The sequence below is a fragment of the Benincasa hispida genome, chromosome 3 (assembly GCF_027475165.1).
Source record: "Benincasa hispida cultivar pf3 chromosome 3, pf3_genome.v1.1, whole genome shotgun sequence".
NCBI classification, from domain to species: Eukaryota; Viridiplantae; Streptophyta; class Magnoliopsida; order Cucurbitales; family Cucurbitaceae; genus Benincasa; species Benincasa hispida.
This window is the reverse complement of record NC_143480.1, coordinates 50414806-50439823: the sequence shown is the minus strand read 5'-3', so window position 1 is coordinate 50439823 and position 25018 is coordinate 50414806. Positions and strand designations below refer to the sequence as shown.

General features: G+C 32.3%; 3 protein-coding genes across 3 annotated transcripts; 1 reads left to right on the top strand and 2 right to left on the bottom strand.

Annotated features, from left to right (window-relative positions):
• Positions 1-341: 341 nt before the first annotated feature.
• LOC150037358 (uncharacterized) lies at positions 342-947 on the bottom strand. The gene is made up of 2 exons (XM_090311972.1): positions 717-947; positions 342-605 (listed from the first exon to the last, which is right to left on the bottom strand). The coding sequence occupies exons 1-2, from the start codon at positions 945-947 to the stop codon at positions 342-344; spliced, it is 495 nt and encodes a 164-aa protein (XP_090168098.1).
• An 8367-nt stretch (positions 948-9314) lies between these two features.
• On the top strand, positions 9315-12844 carry LOC120073858 (clathrin light chain 2-like). Its single transcript, XM_039026743.2, has 3 exons — positions 9315-10091; positions 10950-11103; positions 12158-12844. The coding sequence occupies exons 1-3, from the start codon at positions 9739-9741 to the stop codon at positions 12542-12544; spliced, it is 894 nt and encodes a 297-aa protein (XP_038882671.1). The 5' UTR covers positions 9315-9738; the 3' UTR covers positions 12545-12844.
• A 479-nt stretch (positions 12845-13323) lies between these two features.
• Positions 13324-17093, bottom strand: LOC120073857 (uncharacterized). Its single transcript, XM_039026742.2, has 6 exons — positions 16935-17093; positions 16530-16742; positions 16297-16417; positions 15186-15300; positions 14036-14968; positions 13324-13919 (listed from the first exon to the last, which is right to left on the bottom strand). The coding sequence occupies exons 2-6, from the start codon at positions 16675-16677 to the stop codon at positions 13683-13685; spliced, it is 1554 nt and encodes a 517-aa protein (XP_038882670.1). The 5' UTR covers positions 16678-16742; positions 16935-17093; the 3' UTR covers positions 13324-13682.
• Positions 17094-25018: the final 7925 nt, after the last annotated feature.

The following is a 25018-nucleotide window of genomic DNA, read 5'->3' as shown; positions in this document are numbered from 1 at the left end:
TCCTCGGGCATTTTGATAGTATTCATCTCCATATTAATAAGATTATGAAGAAAGCAACACGCCATGATCGTCCGAGTTTGGACTTGCATGAGGTAGTATGATTTTTCGCGGAGTATTGCCCATCTCCCTTTCAACAGCCCGATTTCCTTTTCGATGACATTCCTCGCAAAAGAATGTTTCATGTTAAAAATTTCTCTTGCAGTTGTTGGTGCATTCCTTTCTCCACACCATTCCGAAAAATGATATTGTTCTCCTCTATATGGTGCCAAGAAGCCCTCCGCATTTGGTTATCTAGCATCACATAGATAATAATACCATATACAATGTCCAATTGTTTGAAATCATAATCGTTGAGTACTATGATGTATGACAAGAAGTTGTGCGTAAAAGTTATTATCCTTCGGAACCTTCAATTTGTTAGATCGTGATATTACATCTCTAAAAACATGAGAATTAGCTGCAGAACCTTCACACCTAGGTAAGACAAACACGAAATCACCATTCGTGTCGCAAACACCAAGAACATTCATGGCAATTTCACCCTTCATCATCCTATACCTTGGTCGATCAGTGGCACGCACGTTGACTTTTATGTACGCTACCATCTAACGCATCTAAACAATCATGTGCGAACATGACGTATGAAATATTTATATACATAAGTTATCTAAACTAGACACGGACAGTGCACCAACATTTGTTTAGTTTCACCATACCTCAAACCATCTCCATCTCGGATTTGTACAGGAGGTTGTGATTGGCAAAGGTTTTTTCAACAGTACTTCATGTAGTCGTAAAACGACATTGAGAAAGGAGTTGAAATGCCTAGAAACTGTTTCACCTGACCTAACAAACTGTCTACCAACTACTCTATTCTTAACATCATGGGCTAAGATATGTAGGAACATAGCGATCATCTCCTCAACATCTACAACTTCTGTTCCCATTAATTCGCCAGTTGTCTTTAGTAAAGTACATAAAATGGCAAAACATCTTCTATCCATTCGCGTGCTTTCATGACAACTTAAATCCTGAAGTATGCTAATTGTCTAATATGATGTCTAGTGTAATGTTGCGGGTATTCTATCCTCCTATGGTCGTTGAGTAACAGCTCTAGTATTAGCAGTAATTGATATTGGGTAGTTGTGAACACCGTTAGTATGATTACTACTTCTTAGGGGTCCATTATATTGTAGATTACGAAAATTGACTCCTGAAGCATTTATTCATGAGTGGTTTTTCAAATTTATGCAAAATATAATTTTAAATGCATATAAAATTGTATGATATAGCTTATTAATAGTAGTAATAGTAGCTTGCAATACTTTTTATGTTTAACGTTAAGGTTGAAACTTTGATCTAAATTTAAAGTACAATTGGATGAAGCTGAGTGGGCATTTGGAACTAAAATCTAAAGTACATTGATCTGGAACTAAAATTAAAAAGTATATCTTTTAAAAGTATATCCTCTGCATACAATTTTGGAACTATTACTACTATTACTAAGCTATATCATAATTTTAGTTCCAAACTAATGTACTTTTAATCTAAATAAGAATATACTTTTCATAGAATTCTAAATGTATGCAAAATTGTATGATATAGCTTAGTAATAGTAGTAATAGTAGCTTGCAATATTGTTTAATATTTAACGTTAACATTGAAACTTTTACCTAAATTTAGAGTGCATTTGGATGAAATTAAGGGGGCGTTTGGAACTAAAATCTAAAATACATTAGTTTGGAACTAAAATTAAAAAGTACATTAGTAAAAGTATATTCTCTACATACAATTTTGGAACTATTACTACTATTACTAAGCTATATCATAATTTTAGTTCCAAACTAATGTACTTCTAATCTAAACAAGAATATACTTATCATGGAATTTTAAATGCACGCAAAATTGTATGATATAGCTTAGTAATATTAGTAATAGTAGCTTGCAATTAATGTTTAACGTTAACATTGAAATTTTTATCTAAATTTAGAGTGCAATTGGATGAAATTGCGGGGGCTTTTGAAACTAAAATCTAAAGTACATTAGTTTGGAACTAAAATTAAAAAGTAAATTAGTAAAAGTATATTCTCTACATACAATTTTGGAACTATTACTACTACTACTATTAACAAATAAGTTTAAATCGTTATCTACGGACTTTTAAGTTTGTTCACCTTAATCCTTAAAGACAGTTATTCATAGCTGTTACTTTACTAATAATTTATCAATAAAAAATTTTGTTTGCATTTTTATCAAATATATTCTACCATACCAAATGAAGCTATAAAATTTTGTTTGCATTTTTATCAAATATGTTCAACTTATTATTATTTTTTTTTTTAATCAACAACAATAACCATATTCAATTTCACTCAATGTTGTCAAATAATTTCATTTTTGAATATGAACATGGAAATTAAAATTCTCGTTGATAAAATAGTCTTGATTTTAATAGGTTTCATTTTAGGCTCATGATCAAACCTTGAGTTTTCAATGAAAAATAAATCAATAAAAAGAAAAATGTGAGGAAGCCTAACAAGTATTTAGGAAGAAAATCAACAAACAATTGAAAGAAAAGATTAATATATAACTGAAAGAAAATCAACTGCAAAAGCATAATTAATATAGAACTAAATTATTTTAAGTTTATAAATATACAGGATAAAAAATTGAAATGAAAAATTAAAGTTTCGTATCAATAAACACTTTAAATATACAAGATACTTTAGAATAGTACCACCTTACGTATAATAGAAGAAGAAAATCTGAAGCTTCGCATGTTCTCTAATAAGTTGAACACTGTGACAATCAATAAACAGATGCTTTAATAATAATATAAAGAAAAAAATGAAAGTGACTTAACAGGAGATGTGATAAGCAACACAAAAAAAAAGGAGGGGGAAGGACCTTACCAACAATGGTGTGGTGAAGATATGATTGTCCTCATAGTTGTAAGGAAAAGATGTTTCATTAAAGAGAAGAGAAATAAAGTATATCTTGGAAATAAGTAAGTCTCATTCATGGGTAGATCAAAGTTTAGGTCTCATTAATGGGTAGGCCATGAGTAGGAAAAGAGGTGTACCTTAAAAATAGTTCTCATTCATGAGTAGATCAAGTTTAGGTGTACCTATGGTAATAAGTACACCTTGGAAACCACGCCTAGTGAAATAAAGTGAATAGTGTACCATTGAGATTGAGAACCAAACACATCAATTCACTACTGTCAATCACATCAACAAGGTACTTGCAAACCACTACTCTAAAAACTATTACTTGCAATCAAACTAGGGTAAACCAAACAAGTTAGGAATCAAACAAGAGTTATGACATAGTTACAATGAGATTGGGAAAAAGAAAACAAGGAAGCCAACAAACAATTAACTATCCTAGTATTATACTTAGACAGTAAGAACCAGCCTCAAAACAATGAAATTCTTTCTTAAGCCGTTCTGAATTTCAGATAATATGATGCCTCTCCTCTTCTGGACTCTTCTCTAACACTTTAAGAACATCTTAGAGTTCTATGCCAACCAGGTCAAAACCAGAACTTAACACATTTCTAATATAGACAGTGCTATGAATGCATAAGCAGGTAAAGAGTACATGTGTTGAGCTACCAGTATCATGGTAAATCGGATACATTGATCATTAGGGTCAATACAAAAGGAGTCATTGAAATAGTAGCAAAATAATCAAAGACCAAAAATAAAAAACCAATAATCAAAGATTGAGAATAAAAGTAGTGCAAAAAGAGTCATTGAAATAGTAGCAAAATAATCAAAGGCCGATAATCAAAGATCAATAATCAATGACTAAGAATAGTAGCAATGCAAAAAGAGTCATCAAAACAGGGGCAAAATAATCAAAGACCGATAACTAGAGACCAATAATCATATACCAAGGACAATAGTAATGGAAAAAGAGTCATCGAAATAGGGGCAAAATAATCAAAGACCGATAATCACAAACCAATAATCATATACCAAGAATAGACTAGAACACTAAAATCAAGCATAGAGACCGATAATCAGACAAAAACAGTTATTGAACAGAACAGATACATTGATCATCAGAGATCGATAATCAAAGACCAAGAACAAAACACTGAAATCAAGCATAGAGTAAAATAAGCTTACATTTTGTCAAAAAAAAAAAGGAAGGAAAAAAAATATACAGTGGCTCATCATTGGCTGGTGAAGAGAAAGAAGACTTATCATTAGATATGGTAACCCTACCAATATCCGAACACTATCCTCCATCCTCTACCATGCTCCAAACGAGGATCTCCATCCCTTACCAAGCAAGATATAAGCTCCAACATGGTTGTACGATTCGGACTCAGGTAGACAAGAGGGACAACATAAAAGATTGGAGAACCGAAAGAAGTGGCAAGGGGAAACCCTCGTTTGGAGCAAAAAGAGCAAAGAGAATTGAAATAAGCGGCAAGGTAAAGGAGGAGCGACAGTGGCATTCAGAACGGCAAGATGAAAGAGGACGGGTTACGAATCTAAAGAAAAACATAGATCTAGACTACCAAACATATCATAGTCTAGAGCTACGAAGTCAAATTCGACCAAAGAGAACCACACTGGCAGTCGATTGGCAGGAATGGAGAAGAGGAAGCTCCAAAACCCACTAGGAACAATGTCGATCGGGAACAATGGTGAAACCGTAAGGAGAATAGATGGAAGGAAATAGAACAAAATAATTGAGTGCTAATTGAAGTAAGAAAAACGAGAGAGAGTAAGGAAAATAATTGAAATAGGGGCAAAATAATCAAGTATCATGTAACATGTTCAAATGGGTTTTGAATTCAAACTAATCGAGTATAAAGTAATCGAGCATTGAGTATAACGCTGATATGATCAAGTATACACGTGTCTATTGCAGGCGTATTTAGTGACCATGAAGCTAGGTACCGAGTGACCTTCAAACGGGTTTTGAATTCAAAATAATTGAGTATAAAGTAATCGAGCATCGAATATGACGTTGATATGATCGAGTATACACGTGCCGATTGCAAGCGCATCGAGTGACCTTCAAATGTGTTTTGAATTCAAAATAATTGAGTATAAAGTAATTGAGCATCGAGTATGACGTCGATATGATCGAGTACACACGTGTCAATTGCAGCTGTATCGAGTGACCATGAAGTTGGGTATCGAGTGACCGTGCATCGAGGAACGTGTGACCAGCCATGAGGATCAATTAATCGAAGTAAAATAATCGAGCACTAACAGAAGTAAGGAAAACAAGGTAGAGTGAGGAAACAAACCAAAATAATTGAGCACTTAAGTGAGATTTGGGCTCCAACTATTTTAGTTGGAGCCCCAAACGTTGTTGGGCTATTATAGCCCACCTGTCCAACTACAAATAGAGGCCCAAATGCCCCTTAGTATTTTTACAAATTTTGAGAACATGTTCACATATTATATTTCTGTGGTTATTGTTAATATTTGACTAATGTCGAAAAAAATTAACTTTAAAAGACTAAATTTAAGATTTATTTGAAGTATGAAAACTAAAATTGAAAAAACTTCAAAAACACAGATATCGAACTAATATTTTAACCTAATTTTTTTTATGTGGTATGATGGGTGCAATTACATTCAAGTTCAGAAGGCAATGTTCATGATGAGATAGACTTTGAATTATTGGAAACAGATGGTCCATTATATACCTTACAAACCACGATTTTTGCCAATGACATTGGAGGAAGAGAGGAAAGACTTCATCTATGGTTTGATCCCACCTTAACATTTCATGACTATGGGATTCTTTGGAATTTTCATGACATTGTGTAAGTTAATAACAACTCGCTGATCCTAAATTAAGTTTTATTTTAGTCCCTATATTTTGAAATGTGTTAAATTAAATACGATACTTTTAAATGTCTGATTTTAGTCACTGCATTTTCATAAATTTTAAATAAAAAATACATAGGTATTATCTGAACTGCACCTATCTTTGTGCAAATCAGTTAGTTGCTCAATTAAAAATTGTCACAAGTTAAATTATTTTTTACTAAAATTAATTAGATAATATTAATAACAATTTTTATGCAAATTGACATTCTTGGTTATACTTTTGGAAATCAATGTGACTCAGAGACATTTTCATGGAATAGAAGAGATAAGTGGGAATTGAATTCCAAACAACAACCAAGCTTATGAGAATGTGAAGAGGAAATATGTATATGATTCCTATTGTTCATCTCCAAGAGGAAGAAAATACAAAGAATGCCAAGTTCAATAAGAATGATTAGTCAAGACTAAATCATATTATGAAGTGGAAAATAATTCCACTTCATATAAAGTGGTATAATTAGGGATATCTTATTTGTTAATCTTTTTTTAATCTTAGTTTTAGTTTACTAGTCTAATAAAATAAGTATTATTTACGATCTCGTGTTTTTTTTTTTTTTATCTCTCGTATATTTGATAATCATTATTTGTGTGTGTGTATATATATATATATATATATATATAATATACTTATATATAAAATAATCGATAAGATCATAATATCTTATTCAACTAAGTTGTGCATATATATAAACTTTCTTAAATATCGAATGTTTGAAATTTTCGACCCTTTTAACTCACATTCAATTACAAAATGGAAAGAAAAAGTAGTAATACATGTGGGGAAAACTTGGTTATATTTATATAATAAATGTATCATTGTCTAAGAAAATTCATGTAAGTGATTTTTCAAATTTTATTTTGGTCTGCAGATTTAGAGTCTAATTTCGATTTAGTCCAAACATTTTAAGATTTTACAATTTTACTCCTAAATTTTGAATTTAATTTCTATTTAATCCTTAGAATATAAAATGTTGTATATTTTTTATCCTGAGTTTTGAGTTTAGTTTCAATATATTTTCTATATTCCAATATTTTACGCTTTTACACCGAGTTTCACTAATGATCACTTTTAGTCTTAGCGTTATCTTTCAATTACTAAATTTAAAATAATTGTGATATTTTTTAAAAAATAATTAATAAAAATTAACATCAATTACGGAAAGTGAACTTTATTTCCTGAAACAATATTTTGAAACCTAATGATCAAATATAAATGTTTTTTTTTTGGACAAAATGTAGAATGAGAAAGCAAACCTCTGACTTTGAGATTGATAATTCAAACTTAATGCCAATTAAGTTATACTCATTTTGGTGACCAAATAGAAACTATACTGAAAACTCGAAGGTCAAAAAAAGTTTTTTCCCCCCTAAGTCTAATAAAAGATAATAATTCATAATTTGACTTCGTAGTTCGAGTGATATAAATTTATGCGATCAATCTCTCACCACATATTATCAAAGAAGAAAAAGAAAACCAACTTTAACACTTTGAGAGAGCTTAAAAGTATCTAGCTGGCTCTAAATAATATTCCGTATCATTCATTAGAGAGAAATAATACATTTTTTTTTTAATTTCAAAATTATACTTTTTTTCTTTACGTACAAAAGTTTACCTATCAAATAATAAAATTATAATTTCTATGTACGTCCATTGGACGAAATATTTCATTATAAAAATTTTAATTTATATATTTATTATTTGCCTGGAGGAATATCATTATTAAAAAGGAGGACAAAAAAAAACTAGAAACTAATAACATTTGAAGTTCTTTCGATAGTCCTTTGGTTTTTTTATTTTTGTTTTTTAAAATTAAACTTATAGCATCCACATTTTTCTTAAATACAATAGTTAAATTTAAAAAATAAAAACAACTTTTTCAAAACAACTTTTTTTTAGTTCTCAAGATTTGACTTGATTTTTTAATCGTAAAAAATAGATAACAAATGAAAAAATTTAAAAGTGAAAATAGTCTATCGACTTAATTTTAAAAAGTAAAAGGCTAAAAATAAACTGATTATCAAACGAGACGATAAAAATACATAAATAAATTACCTTAAAATACATAAATAAATAAAATAATGAGCGAAAAAGCAAAAGGAGAAGTCTTCTATAGGACAAAATATATTTTATATATAGTTCTATGTTTGATTTATTCGCCTAGTTACTCCAAAATAAATTAAAAAAAATATTGTCCATCCTTGTCAGAAAAGATAAAATAAAGTGAAAAAGTTAAATTACAAAATTAGCCATCATTAGATCTATTTATTCCTTACCTAAATGATAACCATTCCATTTATTAAAAAAGTATGCTTACATTTTATAAATCTCTATAGCATATTTTTATCATTCCTACAAAAAGATTAGAATTTTTAGCCCAATTTTTCAAAAAGAAAATAAAGATTAAAAACTATTTTTTTAATAATCAAAATTCGGTTTAGATTTTGAGAATGTTTTCAAAGCGTTGGAACATATTAATTGGAATTTTTATCTATAAACTAAAATTTTAAAAACAAAAAACAAATAATGAAGGTCTCGTTTAGTAATCATTTTATTTTTTATTTTTGTTTTTAAAAATTAAGCCTTTAAACATTACTTTCACCTCCAAATTTCTGCATTTGTATCTACCTTTTACCCATGGTAGCCAAAATTTGAAAACAAAAAAAAATAGCTTTTAAAATTTTGTTTTTAAAATTTAAGAATTCAATCATTATAGTTAGGAAAGATGCAAATTATGATAAGAAATGGGATGGAAATAAGCTTAATTCTATAAAACTATAACAAAAAACGAAATGGTTACAGGGCCAAAGTGATCATTAAATGAGGCTTAATGTTTAACAAATTTTATTATTAACTATATTAATTGACTGTGTTGACCTACATTTTATTTTAACTTTTCTTAAGTTTTTTTCTTTTTAAACTTTTTTGTAATACAATAGAAGTAGGGGATTCAAATCACAGATCTCCTAGACACAAACACATTTTGATGTCAATTGAGTTATATTAACTTTGATTTTATGTTTTTAAATTAATTTTTAATTGAATTTCAAATGAATCATATATAATTAACATGCCATCAATTTATAATTAATATCTACATCCATACATATAATAAACTATCCACTTAAAATAGTCGAGCGTGATAGGTTCGATATAATTGAGCTCAACTAAAAGAAAGAAGAGGTTAGTAGTCGATCTAGTCAACATTTCACTCCCTTAAAATGTTAGGAACCATACGAAAATATTCTACAAACATGAGGAACTAAGTTTGAAATTACTTAAAAACCAAATGGTCATATATCATGTTAACTAGTTGCAAATTTACCTAGAGGAGGGGTGGTGTTAAGTTGTTGGAAGCTAACGCCGTCTTAGAGGGTGTGAAAGTGATCGATCAGGAATGGAGAGAGTCCAACCCTTGGCTAAAGGTTGAGTCTGATTTGATGGAGGTTATCAATCTCATCAAATGGACGACTTCCTCCTTGTTTGAAATTATGATTTTTGTTAACGACATTATTTTTTTTTGGTAATTTTGTAAATGTCCTATGTTTTTGTCATATTTTCCAAGAGTGAATAAAGTTGCCCACTCTTTCGTAGTTTTGACATCCTCTCAAGATTTTTCTTTCGTTCGAAAAGAACATTTTTTTTAGATAGTATTCTCACATTGTCTTTGTTTCGTATGCCTGAAAGGAAAAAAAATTGTAAAAAAAAAAAACTTGGAGGTATCTGTAGCGGGAGATTAACGCCGTCAAAGTCTTTTTCCATTTCTTATAATAACGACCGGAAACGGTCGCGAAGCTGCAGAGAAACATTCGCGCAGAAAGATTGATCGACTGTTGACCGTCGCCGGAGGAAGAAGCAGATCACGCCGACGCCATGTCAACCTTCGCCGGAACGCCTCCTCCTTCGTTCGACGACGGCACCATCGGATTCGAACCTCGCCTCGCTTCACAACGATTCGAAACCTTTTCTACTTTCGAAACCGAGTCCGCCGCCGACTCTGCCGGCGATTCGTCACCGATCTTCGGAAATATGGCATACAACCAAGGAGACGACCTTTCGCCGACTCCGCCTACGAATTTCTCGGCGGATGGAGGATTCTCGAGTTTCTCGCCGCAGCAGAACGGGAAGGGTTTTGATGGAGGTTATGGCGAATCGGACGGCCCGATCCTCTCGTCTCCGACGGCGATGGAACCGGAGGAAGGATTTCCTTTAAGGGAGTGGCGCAGGTGAGAAAACTGTTGAACTTCTTTGCGATTGTAAGATTTTTGACATGACTTTTTGAAATCAAAATCTGTGAATTAAAGAGCAATCGGAATCTTCAGAGTTGTAAGCTCTTACTGAGATTATTAAATCGTTGTGCTTATGAACTGAATTACAATTTTGCAGTCATCTTACGGATGAACTATGAGTAATTTTTGTGCATTGAAGAAATTTTATTCTTATTATACTTACTGTTTCTGTGTGAACTCCAACACTTGGGCCCATTTGGATATTTCGAAATATTTGAATTTAGTTTTCGAAAATTGTGTTTATTTTCTAACCATTTCATAATATACTTTCAAGATAATTAAGAGTTGAATTATTAGTTAAATTAAAAAAAAAAAAAACTGTTCTTTTAAAAAAAAATTTGACTTTGTTTTGAAAACATTGGTAGAAAATAGATAACAAAGTCAAGAAACCTAGAGATGGAATGAATGTTTATAGACTTAATTTTAAAAAATAAAATGATTATCAAATGAGGCATTGGTTTTTAGTTTTTGGTTTCTAAAATAGTTTTCTTACCACTTCTTTGCTATAGTTTTCATCTTTCCAAACTAAAATTTGATTTCTTAGCCAAATTTTAAAAATATAAACAAGTTTTTAAACACTATTTTTTTTAGTTTCCAAAACTTGGGTTTTTAAGAAATTAATTGGTTCGAAGTAGTTTTTTTATTTGGATTAACTTTCGATGTTTTTTTCAACTTCGAATACAAGATTTTCTACTATGATATCAAGTTACTTCTAAATCTAAAAACTTAAGTTGATGGGTTATAGTAAATTTAATTATATCAATACTTTAAGATGTATTACGTCGTGAATGGCAGATTGAATGCGATTCGATTGGAAGAAAAGTTGAAGAGGGAGAAGGAGCTGTTGGAAGAGATAATTGATGAGGCTGATCAGTATAAAATTGAATTCTACAGGAGGCGCAAGCTTGCTCTTGATAATACCAAAACTTCTAATAGGGATAAGGAGAAGGTGAGAATGTCTAACTAAACTCCTACAATTTCATTAAATTTTTCCCATTATATACTGAAAACTCTTCTTGATTTTCTCTAAACATAGAATGAAAAACAAAAGTTATTTTTATTTTGTGGGATGTTGAATTGATTTGGCTTTTGAATCTATAATGGATGTTGAATGAAATGTTGAAATGAAGTATGCCTTCTTTTGATTCTAACCTTTCTTGTGGTTGAGATTTCGATTTTAGGCTAAATCACAATAAATACTCTTCAACTTTGCCTTTTCTTTTAAAAATAATTTTATTCTTTCAAAAGTTGCAATATTATTCATAACCTTTTATAAATGTTTCAAAACTATCTTTCGATTAGAAATTCTTTAGATTTTTTTTTTATGGAAATTGAGAATCAAAAAGATTTGTTGGTGACTTGGAACAATGCAACATGTTTGGGTCACAACTCATCGTTTCAAGTCTCAATTTTCGTTCAACGGTCTAAAGATTTCTACTCCAAAGAAGTTTTGAAATGTTTATGAAAGGACAAGAATGATATTGCAACTTTTGAAAGAACGTAGATATTTTATAAACAAAAGAAAAGTTTTGAGATATTTCTTTCGTAATCTAGTCTAGATTTTAACTCTATGATATATTCTCAACACTCCCTCGTGCGTGCGCGATTGGATGTTGATTTGATTGATAAGGCCTATGACTCGACTCTTAACATCAATTGGGAAAAATGATTAGATATGTGAACTAAAAATTTACTATTTTGGTATCATATTTAAATTACCAACAGGTCCAAGAGTTTAAGTCAATGAGGATGTTGACATTATTGTGTGAGGTTTTGCTATATAAAATATATTTATGTGGTCATTTGAGCCTAATATTTGATATAGTCTGTCTTATTGGAAAATAAGTAGTCTCAACAAAGCAAAAGGTGAAACCATTGAATTCTAACCTTTTTCTTAGTTTTTCTTCTTCTAACAGCTCAATTTTGATTATTCTTCTTTGCCTTGTGCATATTTCCCATTTCATGCTTCATAAATCTTACCATATTTGAACTTAAAATGACAGCAATATCTAGCAAATCAAGAGAAGTTCCATGCTGAAGCTGATAAGAACTATTGGAAGGCAATTGCAGAACTAATCCCCAATGAGGTTCCAACCATTGAACAAAGGGGGAAGAAAGACAAGGAGAAGAAGCCTGCTATTGTTGTTATTCAAGGTCCAAAGCCCGGGAAACCGACCGATCTCTCGAGAATGCGTCAAATACAATTGAAACTCAAGCACAATACCCCTCTTCATATGAAGCCTAAACAACCACCACCACCACCAGTAGAACCTAAATCCGAATCGAAAAAGGATTCTTCTGCTGCTGGCATGACCTCGGCTGCCGGTTCGGGTTTGGCAACTTCAAGAACTGCTGCTGTTGCAACTTCTGAGGGTACAACTTTTGGCTGAAATTGGCTGGTATATATATATATTATATACTCCCTGTTATGTATGTTTAGAAACACTAGCTATATCATGGATCTTGATGTCTAATAATAGTCAGTTATATAGTAATTAGTAAATAAATCTCTAAAAAAATCTAGCAATATTTGTAGGTAGAGCCACAAAAAGCTACAAAAATCCTAATTAGTGCTTGGTTTTGGTGGATTATGGATGGTTTTGACTGCTTAATTTTCTCTTGTTCTGTGAATATTTTTATGCTGTTTTTGTGATATACAATCAATGGAATAGTGTTAATGCATTTGTACATATTGTAGAACTTGGAAGTTGGAAGATTGATGAGATAGAGATGACATTTTGATGTGTAAAAAAATTGTTTCTATATGTATATGTATGTATATGTATATGTATATACGTTTATAAAAGTCTTTCTCAAATAAGAAGGAAAGATTAAAAAATAAATTTAATTCTAAATTTTTATTAGTGTAATGATTTAGTCTATATATTTTAAATTTTTAACAATTTAATTTGTATCATGATTTAGTCTATTTTTTTAATTATTATGCAAAGATTCAAAATTTGTTGTTTATTGGTTAGTCATTCAGTCCCTAATCACTTTTCCATGTACATAGGTAAAAAAAAAATCTCATTAAATTGTTACAAAATTTAAAAATAGAGATAAAGTTGTTATATATTTAAATTCAATGATTAAATTGTTATAAATTTGAAAGTATGATGTAATTAAATCATTCTCTAAATTTGATTCTTATGAAATTTCGGAGACTAAGTGCTTTTTAACAAAAATAAAATTATATAACAGAATGTTATTTGGTTGGCTATTTGAAGCAGCCATACAATGGAGATCCCAACAACGTAGCAACAAATCTCATCTGAAGGATCTCTTCAAATTCATTAACTAGAATACGATTTCTTTTCTCTTCAGAACAAACTATTCTCTTAAATCATAGAAGATCCATACAATTACTATGACACTAATCTTTGATAAATTGTACATAACTACAATGTATTTGCTTCCCTACAACAAACCCTCCTTTAGAACGGATCCATGAGCTATACGGCGAAAAGTTGGCAGTTGGAAGAACCTGGTAATGTAGCCAACATTGCTGGCCGGGAGAGAAGGAGCTTCCTATGATGAGACCATCTCCACGGCAGGCTCGTTGTCTTCAGTCTCACTGTCATCTAGACGAATCGAACTACTCCATGCGCTTGGTGCTGAACTGCCATTGCTGCTTGTAGCAAGGGGAGAGTCTGAAACTCCAGTCATTCCAACTTTTGCAGACCTTGAACTGCCATTGTTCATGGAGGAAGCCTGAATTTTTGTAATCACCGGGCGTACTTTGCCCGAAATGCTTCGTGTTATATCCTGTATAAGAAGAGTCCACGTTGAATTACATATAGCAGCGTTGAAACGAGTCATCGCAATCAAGTACTACAATGTTATATTGAACAGAGAAATGGAAGGGAGAGGGGGATAAATACCATGTGCCTCAAAGCCATATCTAGTGATTTGTTTGAAAGTGTCCTTCCGAAGCCAGAGATGTCAGCAGAGGACTTGCTGGTAGGATCACCAATGCTCGGGCGGTACTCGCCTTGTTTCGGAGGGGCAAGTTTTCTCATGTTCACTACCCTTTCAACCATCTTTGTCCCCATGACCACAGGGCTAACCTCATTATCGTCAGAGGAACGTATTCTTTGCTTGAATGGAAATACTTTGCCACTGTTATATGCACTACTTCCGTTTGAGGCAAGTTGCTTCGAAGGAGAGCTTGGTTTCTGTCTAGTTTTCCCATTGGACATAGTCCTACCAGATGATGATTTAGCACTATCGGCTGCAATTGGTCTTCCCTTGGTGGCTGAAGCCGGCCTTTCGGGCATTGGACGTGCAGCTTCATCAAGTGGGAAATTTGGCGCCTCGGAGGGTTTTGAAGGTCTGGTTTTAATGGATGGAAAGGTGCCCCGTGAAGGTCTTGGATTACTAGAACTTCTAGCTGAAAATTTTGATGTTGAAGACGACTGGCCATGGGGACGTGATACGATAGACAAACATGTTGGCTTTGATGGACAACGATTAGGTGTCGCTGATCTTGATGTTTGCTTTGTAGTTGACACGGATCTTTCAGTTGGTGTTGATGGCCGAGCAGTAGTTTTTGAAGGTGTTGAAGATCTCACCGAAGGTGCCAAAGCTTTAGCGTTAACTCGAGAAGTTGGTGTGGCTGATCTTGAAGGCTTCGTACTTTTAGTTAATGTTGGGCGTGAAGTTGGTGTCGCAGATCTGGAAGCAGTAGCTGAAGAAGTCTTTGATGATGGCTTTTTGTTGCTAGCACATGAAGAATTCAGTTGTCCAGATTGCAAATTCGGATGCTTGGATGTAATGTTACTCACTGAGTTACAATCTTCCTGGATGTTTACGAGCTGCAACCCAAAAAGGTGTAAAGGATATGAAATGTAAATTGGGAAATTGAGTTGCAACTTCTTCAGATTTGATCGAAGGTGGGAGGTTAAATATTTGTCTACAAGACATCTCCAAAGAAAAATCTTGTAGAATCTGATTTTCCTATCACCACATGCATAGATAAGTATTCATTTTGCAGTAATTCATTGGTTTGTCAAATTTTTTTAGTGCTCTTACCCTAGGTTTCAGAGCAGTGGAACGAGAATTCAGCATATCATTCTTATTCGTTGCATTTTTCTGTGATTCCGTCTCCATTGATGGAAAAAGTGGGGTCCCAGGTGGTGTGAGGAGCCTGAGAAACAGAAGAGATTACAATGAATAGTCAATTAGATAGCAACGAACACTTTAAAAGTATTATAATTCAACTAAGGAATTAACATCCAAATTTATAATAACTGTGCTCATATCAATAATAATAGCCAAACATTGGCCACATCTACAACCACATCACTGAAGGGATCTATTAATGTTTTGGTACTTATTTTCCCTAAGGTTTTCTCTAAGCCTTTGCAAATTTGTGAAGTGTTTCAGAACAGGGGAGGTGGGGCTCTCGAATCATGAAATCATTATCGTTATAAAGGAGAGTTATTGTTTCTTATACATGAAAAAGTACACTTAGAGCATTACCCATTTTATTATTTTAAATTATCTAAAAGTTTAAAAGGGGCTGGTGATAATTTTGTTGAAATTAGCAAAGAAATTCAAATATCACTTTCTTCATTTTTAAACGTTCAAGGTTTTTTTTAGAAAGAAACGAAGCGGTTGAAGATATCGATTGTCCCGTGAAAGCCTTTAAATAAAGCTAAAGGGAAGTACACAATATACGTGAAAAAAAGGGCAAAGGTAACAAAGCTCTGTTTTATTCTCCTAAAAAAGAAGAAAGGGGAATGATAACGTTGAGGAACAAAATGACTTTCATGTGTCGTCTTTTGGTCTCTTCAAATATTTCATTCCGCTTTAATGGGTAAAATAAAAGGGAATCTCGCTGACAAAGACGACGTATTAGAACCACATGTAGAAGAAGAAAACAAGAACCAGGCGCATTATTTAGGTTCTTGTAGGACCAGAAAACACAGTGAGGTACTGTTTACTTCCCTAATGCTACATGAATTCTTCAAAATTATTTGAAAAAAGCATCCGTTAATGAACAACATGCGACCCTACCGTACCAATCAATGCTACTCTTAGATTGCAAATAATTCGTATTTAAATTTCATATACAACAAATTGAACATGAAAGCTACTTCATCACCGAGACATGAAATCAGAGCAAATGTAATTTACTTACCAGTCGTAATCAGATTTTTCATTTTCTGAATCCATAAAATCCTCCGTTCTGATCTTCCGCGGTGGAATAGGTGATACAATATTCTTGGAGACAGGTGAACATCCACCATTATTATTAGCTTCTGCAGTTTACGAATCAGAAAATGCCAAAATCATGCCAAAATCGTCTAAGAAGCTGATTGAAGATAAACTTTGATAAAAATTCTAAAACTGCAGGAAGGAAAAACGACTGACCGGAACCGGAAAACGGCACAGTTTCCAAATTAGGATCAAGATCCTCCGAATAGCTCCGATTCAGTAGATTGTCACTATCCATCTCTTTCTCAACCGTTCGCATATCGAGCAACATTACGACCTCTCCGTCCGTCTCGTTTGTGAACATTTCAGGTATTCTAACTAATAACAGTACGATTCCGTCGATCCTTTGTCCGAAACTCAAGTCCGAATCTGAGGATTTGATCAAAAACAGCCAAAACCACAGGTCAAAAAACAAATCACACAGAAACTTCGCTCCTCTCTTCTACATTGAGGAGACGAACAGATCTGACTAAAAACCAACGAGTCAAACAAAAGAGAGACGATTACAATCAGAGACTAACTACATCACATGAAACATAGGGATGGAAGTACAGTGATTACCATTTGTCGTCGCCGGCGATGCTCCGGTGGAGATTTGATCAGAAAATAGAAATGGAATGATGAGATTTTGTTCAGAATTGATTTTGGGTGAATCTTCTTCTTTGCTTCGGTATCGCTGAGTTTTTGAAGTATCTCACTAACTCAGCACTCCGCGGCTTCGCCCCCCATGTGGCCGTTCAGATTATTTAAAAATAATATTTTTTTAGAAAATATTTTTAAATAATTATTAAAATCGAAAATAAGCTGATTTTGAATTATTTCGGTACGCGTACGTGGAGCCGTGTTAATAATAAGGGAAATGTTAAAATATCATTTTCAATTTTAGGCTCTTTACTAAATCCAAAACTATAGGTACTATCATCTATCACTATCACCGTTTATCCGACATTTTTCTATATTTATAAATAAATTGATTTATTTTATTATATTTAAGAACAGCCATATTAAATTTAGTCTTTTAAAGTTATTTGGATAAGAATTGGTTAAATAATAATAATGCTCATGTCAAAAAAAAATCTAATATGTTAATGTAGTTCTAAAATTTAAGGTGAAAATGCTAATAGATTTTTTTATTTTAAAAATAAATAAATAATTAAATAATTAAATTTAAGCTTTATTGAAAGGACATTGACTAAATTTGAACATTTGAAAACAGATAAAAATGAAAAAGTCTCAAAGTATGTAGATCAAAATGGTATTTTAACTTGAAGAAAAATGTCAAATTATACTTCTAAACTTTTGAGAGATGTATCAATTAAAATCACGAACTAATTGTATTAATTTAAAATTAAACTTTTGTAATTGTATCAATTTTCACCTTTTATTACATTTTGTTTGAATAAACGTCATGATTGTATGAGATTAATAATTTTATCAATTAAACTCCATGAATGATTTTTAAAGGAAATTTTAACTCATATCCTAGATAGGTTTGTTTATAAATGTTTGGATTTAATCGATAATATTACAAATCTCACACGTTTTTATATTAACAAAATATAATAGAGAGAATAAATTGATATATCAACCAAAGTTTATAATTTAAATTGATATAACTCTCAAATTTAGAAATATAAATTGATATCAGAGTTAGAAAGAAAAATGATCTAAAATTTGATTTCAAGAGTTTCGTTTGATGACATTTTTTCTAGAAGAGTTTGATGATATATGTTTGTTCTTTTTTTATTTTTTATTTTTGAAAAACTTAGAGACTTACTCCATGAATTTCATTGTTTTGTTATTTATGCCCAAAAATATTTTTAACATCCAAACTAAACTTTTTGGCTAAAACCTCCGATGAATTTTTTAGAGACCATGAAACCATAGGAAAGCAAAATTTTAAAAAAAAATAGAAAATTAAAAATAAAATTATTACCTAATAGAGCTTATTCTTTTGAAATTATGTTTTTCTTTTTTCTAATGGAAGTAGTGTATATTGTACTCACATTTTTTTTTAAGTTTTAAATAAGTCCTTGAAATTTTAAAGTTATGTTTATCTAATCATTATATTTTAAAAAGTTTTTAATAAAATTTAAAATTTTCAATTTTGTATCTAAATACTTTTGAATATGATTAACCCTATTATTTAATGTTGCTACCTATATAATATAACGATTACATGAAAATCTAATTTTGAGATTGATTATGTGTTTGGTAGTGTAAATTTTAAATATATAAATTTGATAAAATTTTTAAAAATACCTTATAAACATAAACTTCGACGAAACCATGCAACAATGCTAGTGAGTTCACACGAACAGCTTTGATTGCCTTCTTCTTCTCTCTCTATTCAATTTGTGTTACAAAGCGAGATCATGCCTCGGAAAGCATGATTGTGAGAAAAAGAGAGAGGAGAGCGATATGTGAGAGAAAAGAGAGCAAGAGTAAGAGAGCGAGACTGCAAGAGCAAGAAAGTCCGTTTTACATGCACGAGATTCATTTTTTAGAGTGCGAGAGTGGAGAGCAAGAAAAGTCATTCCAAGTGTGCAAGATTCGTTTTTGGTAATTTTTTTCGAATTTGATGTCAACAAAAGGTCAAAAAACGTCATTTTCAAAAAGTATGGTAAATCTGAATCACCCTCCCCTCTTCCTCTCAATTTTGGTTCAGCTGCACAAAAAAACTCCAAAATAAAATTACTATCAAATAGAGCCTTTTATATATATATATATATATATATATATATATATATATATATATAATAGAAGTAGTGTTTATTTTATTCACATTATTTTAAAAGTATTAAATAAGTCCCTGAAATTTCTAAGATATGTTTTATCTGATTATTATATTTTAAAATTTTTTTAATAGATTCTTAAATTTTTAATTTTATATCTAATAATTTTGAATTAGGGTTAACTTTATTATTTAATATCGATACCTATATAATATAACGATTGCAGGAAAAGTTGATTTTGAGCAAGATGAGGTGTTTGGTGGTGTAAATGTTAAATATATAAAGTTGATAAAATTCATTAAAAAAAAATTACCTCATAAACACAAACTTTATACTAAATTTAGGATTTGTTTGGATGGAAGATATTGTTTTATAGTATAAATATTAAATATATGAGATAATTAATACTTGTGTCTGAACTTTGAATATGTAGAATAATCAATGTCCAAAAATTAAATATATGTGTTTAATTTACCAATTTTGTAAATAGAGGTCAAAATTAATTGTTTACTTGATTACAAGTAGGGTAATTATTTTAAATGACAAAACTACTAAAAATATTTTTAAATATAGCAAAATGTCACTGTCTATCAATGATACTCTGATAGACAATAATATTTTGTTATATTTATAAATAAGTTCGTTCATTTTCCTATATTTAAAAACAATCCTTATAAGAAAACAATTAATGTAGTCATAAGTTAAATGTAGTATTATTAGGATATTGTTATATTAATTAATAATTTAATCACTTAAAAAATGAATATTTTTATATTAAATATTAATTGAGCATAATTTAATTATTTTATTTAATTACTGAAAATAACTAAATACATATAAACTAATATGTTAATAATTAATAATAAAATTTTGTATTAAATAGCTATGACAACCTAAATATTAACTATCCCTAATATAATGTGAATATTATATGAAAAACCTAAAGGTGATGTGAATATTATACAATCTATCCTTCTTCAACCCTCTCCTAAAGAAGATACTTGGGATATGGCATTACTCTAAAGATGGTTCTTATAATGTTAAAAGTAGTTATCGATTAGAAATTTCATGCATCCTCTTCCAATCATTTGAATATTACATCTTGGAAGCAATTATGAAAAATCAATATCCATAATAAAATAACGCTTTTCATGTAGAAGGCTTTCAAAAGTTGTTTACTGAAAGGGGTATTGCAAGTTCTGTCATTTTCCCTTGTTGCAATCGAAAACTTGAATCAATAATTGTGCAAGCTCTTATCCTTTGTTCTCGGACAAAGGATCTCTGGTCTTTGCTCCTCCCTAAAGCCTTTGACATCCCTTCAATATAAGCTTCTCTTATTGACATTTGAAATCTTTGGTGCTCCTTGCTTAACTAATCAAAACTTGTTGTTTATGTTGGGCTATCTGAAATGACAAAATTTTTGTTTTACATGGCAATGATATTTCCCCTATGGCTCTCAAAGTTAGTCGGGTCATTTCATATATTGAGGAATTCCAAAAATTCAGTTCTCCATGGAAGCATTCTGTGAACCACCAGCAAATTATTAATTCTTCTTAGTCTCTGTTTCCACATGGTTTTTTCAAACTAAAGATTGATGGTGCTTGGCGTCCTTCAACATTGTCTTTGGTGTCCTTCAACATTGTCTTCTAACTTTGGAGTTGTTATTCGTAATACCGAAGATGCCATTGTTGTAGCTTTTGGATAGAATATGGGTTTTCTTCAAAGTCCATCTCAAGCTGATTTATACGCCTAGTGTGTCTCCATAGAGACCACCTGTCTTATTTGTTAAGAAAAAGGATGGATCAATGTGTTTATGTATAGATTATCGGGAGTTGAATAAGTTGACAATAAAGAATAAGTACCCACTTCCACGCATTGATGACCTATTTGACCAATTACAAGGAGTCTCAGTATTCTCCAAAATAGATTTATGATCTGGATATCATCAACTACAAATCAAGGAGTCTGATATACCCAAGACTGCTTTCCGAACAAGATATGGGCATTATGAATTCATTGTGATGCCCTTTGGATTAACGAATGCCCCAGCAGCCTTCATAGACTTGATGAATAGAATTTTTAAGGACTATCTTGATAACTTAATGATCGTATTTATAGATGATATTTTGGTCTATTTCAAGTCTGAGGTAGAACATGAAAAACATCTTAGGGACGTCCTTTCCATATTAAGAAATGAAAAGTTATATGCCAAATTCTCCAAGTGTGAGTTTTGGACGCGACAAATTGCCTACCTAGGGCATATTGTAAAGCAAGAAGGAATCTCAGTGGATCCTGCTAAGATTGAAACAGTTAGCAACTGGCCTCGCCCAACAACAGTCAGCAAAGTGTGAAGCTTCCTTGGATTAGCAGGATATTATAGACGATTTGTGAAGAATTTCTCAAGTATAGCATTACCCTTAACTAACCTCACTAAGAAGAATAATCCTTTTGTCTGGAACCAATTATGTGAGCAAAGCTTCCAGGAACTAAAAGAAAAGTTGACCACAACCCCTATTTTTACTATACCTGGCGGATCAGGGAGTTTAACTGTGTATAGTGACACATCGAAGAAGGGGCTTGGTTGTGTATTGATGCAACACGGAAAAGTAATAGCGTATGGTTCAAGACAACTAAAATCTTATGAACAAAATTATCCTGTTCATGACTTGGAGTTAGCTGCCGTAGTCTTTGCTTTAAAGATATGGAGACATTACTTATATGGGGAAAAGATCCAAATTTATACATATCATAAAAGCCTTAAGTACTTCTTTACCCAGAAAGAGTTAAATATGAGGCAACGAAGATGGTTAGAATTAGTCAAAGACTATGACTGTGAGATCCTTTATCATCCAGGAAAATCTAACATTGTTACTGATGCTCTTAGCAGAAAGTCAGCTCGTACAGCATCTCCAAGTACCATCTCCAAACATATAATGGATGACCTTGAAAGAGTTGAGATCTCACTAATACCAGAAACCTTCACAACTCAAATAACACAGTTAATTGCAAGACCTGCATTAAAGCAAAGGATAATTGATGCACAACAAATAGATAAATACCTAAACAAACAACTGCAGTCAGAGAATGGAGAAACCAGTCAATTCTCTACAACTCCAGACTCTGCACTCCTCTATCGTGGACGTCTATGTGTACCAGATGATGAAGAAATCAAGAAAGAACTATTGAAGGAATCTCATGAATCATGCTTTTCAATACATTCTGGTAGTACCAAAATGTATCGAGACTTGAAAGCACATTACTGGTAGTGTAACATGAAAAAGGATATAGCCGACTATGTAAGTAAATGTTTTGTTAGTCAACAGGTGAAAGCTTTACGGCAACAACCCCAAGGACTCCTCCAGCCTCTAAATGTTCCAGAATGGAAATAGAGCATATTTCTATGGACTTCATCTCAGGACTCCCGAGAACTGTTAAAGGCCACAACATGATTTGGGTGATTGTAGATCGACTCACCAAATCGGCCTACTTTCTACCATATAAGACTACTCACACTACAGAAGCACTAGCTCGAATGTACTTAAAAGAGGTTATCCGGTTACATGGAATCCCAGTATCAATTGTTTCGAATTGAGACCATCGTTTTGTCTCCAAGTTCTCGAAAAGTTTGCAGAAAGCAATGGACACACAGCTAAATTTCAGCACAACCTTCCATCCACAAACTGATGGTCAAACAAAAGGAGTGAATCAAATCCTAGAAGACATGTTGAGAGCATGTGCTTTGGATTTTACTGAAGCATGGGATTCGCAAATACATCTTATAGAATTTGCTTATAATAATAGTTATCAGGCGACAATTGGTATGGTTCCCTTTGAAGCCTTATACGGAAAGAAATACGGATCCTCTGTACACTGGGATGAAGTTAGGGAGCGAACACTACTAGGACCTGAATTGGTGCAGTAAACATCAGAGTCAATTAAGCTAATTCGGGAAAGAATGCGAACAACTCAAAGCAGACAGAAGAATTATGCTGATAACCGTCGAAAAGAGTTGGAATTCAAAGTAGGAGATCACGTATTTCTAAAGGTAGCACCAATGAAAGGCATTATGCGTTTTGTACGAAAAGGCAAACTTAGGCCCCGCTTTATTGGGCCCTTTGAAATATTAGAACGTATTGGCCAAGTAGCTTATCGATTAGCATTATCACCCACTCTTTCTACAATATATAATGTCTTTCATGTATCGATGCTTCGAAAATACGTGTTTGACCCATCACATGTAGTAAATTATGAACTTCTACAAATAATTGAAAACTTGGAATATGAAGAGACTCCAGTTTGCATCATAACAAGAGAAAAAAAGTCACTTCGTAATCGAGAAATAAGTTTAGTGAAGGTCCTCTAGAGAAATCAGCAAGTAAAAGAAGCTACATGGGAATGAGAAGAAAAGATGAAAGTCAAATACCCTTATCTGTTTAAGAACCAAGAAACTTTCGTGGACGAAAGTTCTTAAGGGGGAAAAATGTAATAACCCAAATTTGTACGCATACACTATAGGAAATTAAATGTTGAAATTTTATTTAAGTGGATGATAAATGTAATACCCTAACCCTAATTTAGAAAGCAGGAAAACAAATAAAATATATAATTAAGAATGAAAAATATATAAATTTAATAGAAAAATCGGGTGGAAATTTAGAATTGGAAAACAATAAGAAATTTATTAATTATCCAAAAATAATGAATAAGGGGCAGAATCAGGCCGATTAATTAGAAGTTGGACGCTAGCTAATTTAGGAGACAGAGGGTAGTAGATAACTTTTTGTTTGGGCACTGCTCATTGGAAGAATTGGAGGTGAATTAATTGCCCATATACTCTTAAAATTTGAAAGAGTTAAAAAGGGGGAGTGGAATCCACAAGCAGTGAAGGCAACCCACGAGTGAAAACTAGCAAGATTGGAGAGAAAATTTGAGAGAGCGAGATTCTCAGCGAGATAGTGGGAGCGAGCAGGAGCGGGAGCGAGAGCGAGAACCAGCAAGAGTGAAAGCGAGAGTCACGAGTACCAAACCAACGAGAAAACTGGAGAGAGCAAGATTCTGAGAACACAAAGAGCGAGATTTGGACAGAAGCATGGATTATGCGTTGAATTTGGCCACGATCTTATAGATTATACATGGAGAACCCTAAAATGGAATACAAACAAAGGTTGATGACGTAAGGGCAAACGTTAGCCAAAATTAGGTGTCTTATTAAGAGAAATTCTTAAACCTAAGTAATTTTAAAGAAGCCATGTGTAGGATGAGTTGTCACACAGAGAAGAGCTGGAAACGGCTATAAATAGGAGGCTTTAGGCTGGAAGTTAAACGGATTCTTAAACAAAACTCAGTAGTAAAAATCGTGTGAAAAGGGTGAAGTAATTATGTTAGTTTGAAGGAGAAAACGCAAGGGAAGTGCTGCCCAAATTTCCTTTTGGTTTAAGAGGGAAAGCTCTACTGATTAAACCATAAGGAATAATAAGGAATAACTAGGATTGCAGTCAAGGTAACTAGTTTATCTCACCTTCTCTTTAAGTGTTTCATGGTTGTACCTTTAATATGTTGCATAATTATGTTATTGTTATGTTGCATTACATGTTTAAAATATGTTTATCGACATGCATTATGTTTGTTCATAAGATTAAATTTTAATTAGATAAAGGTTATGCTTCTAGGGCTAGCAGGGCATGTATGGTTGCACCCCTCTAGACCCAATTCTATGTCAAGATTATGCTAGGGACTAACAGGGTATGTATGGTTGCACCCCTCTTGTCCAATCTTACGTTTATGTTAATGGTTGATGTTGGATGCGACTCTGGCCCTACTGACTGTATGACCCGCTAATCATCAGATGTGTTAGTTTCTGCCTAAGTCCTCATCTTCCTATCAGGGCAGAAAAATTTATGTTAGAAGCAT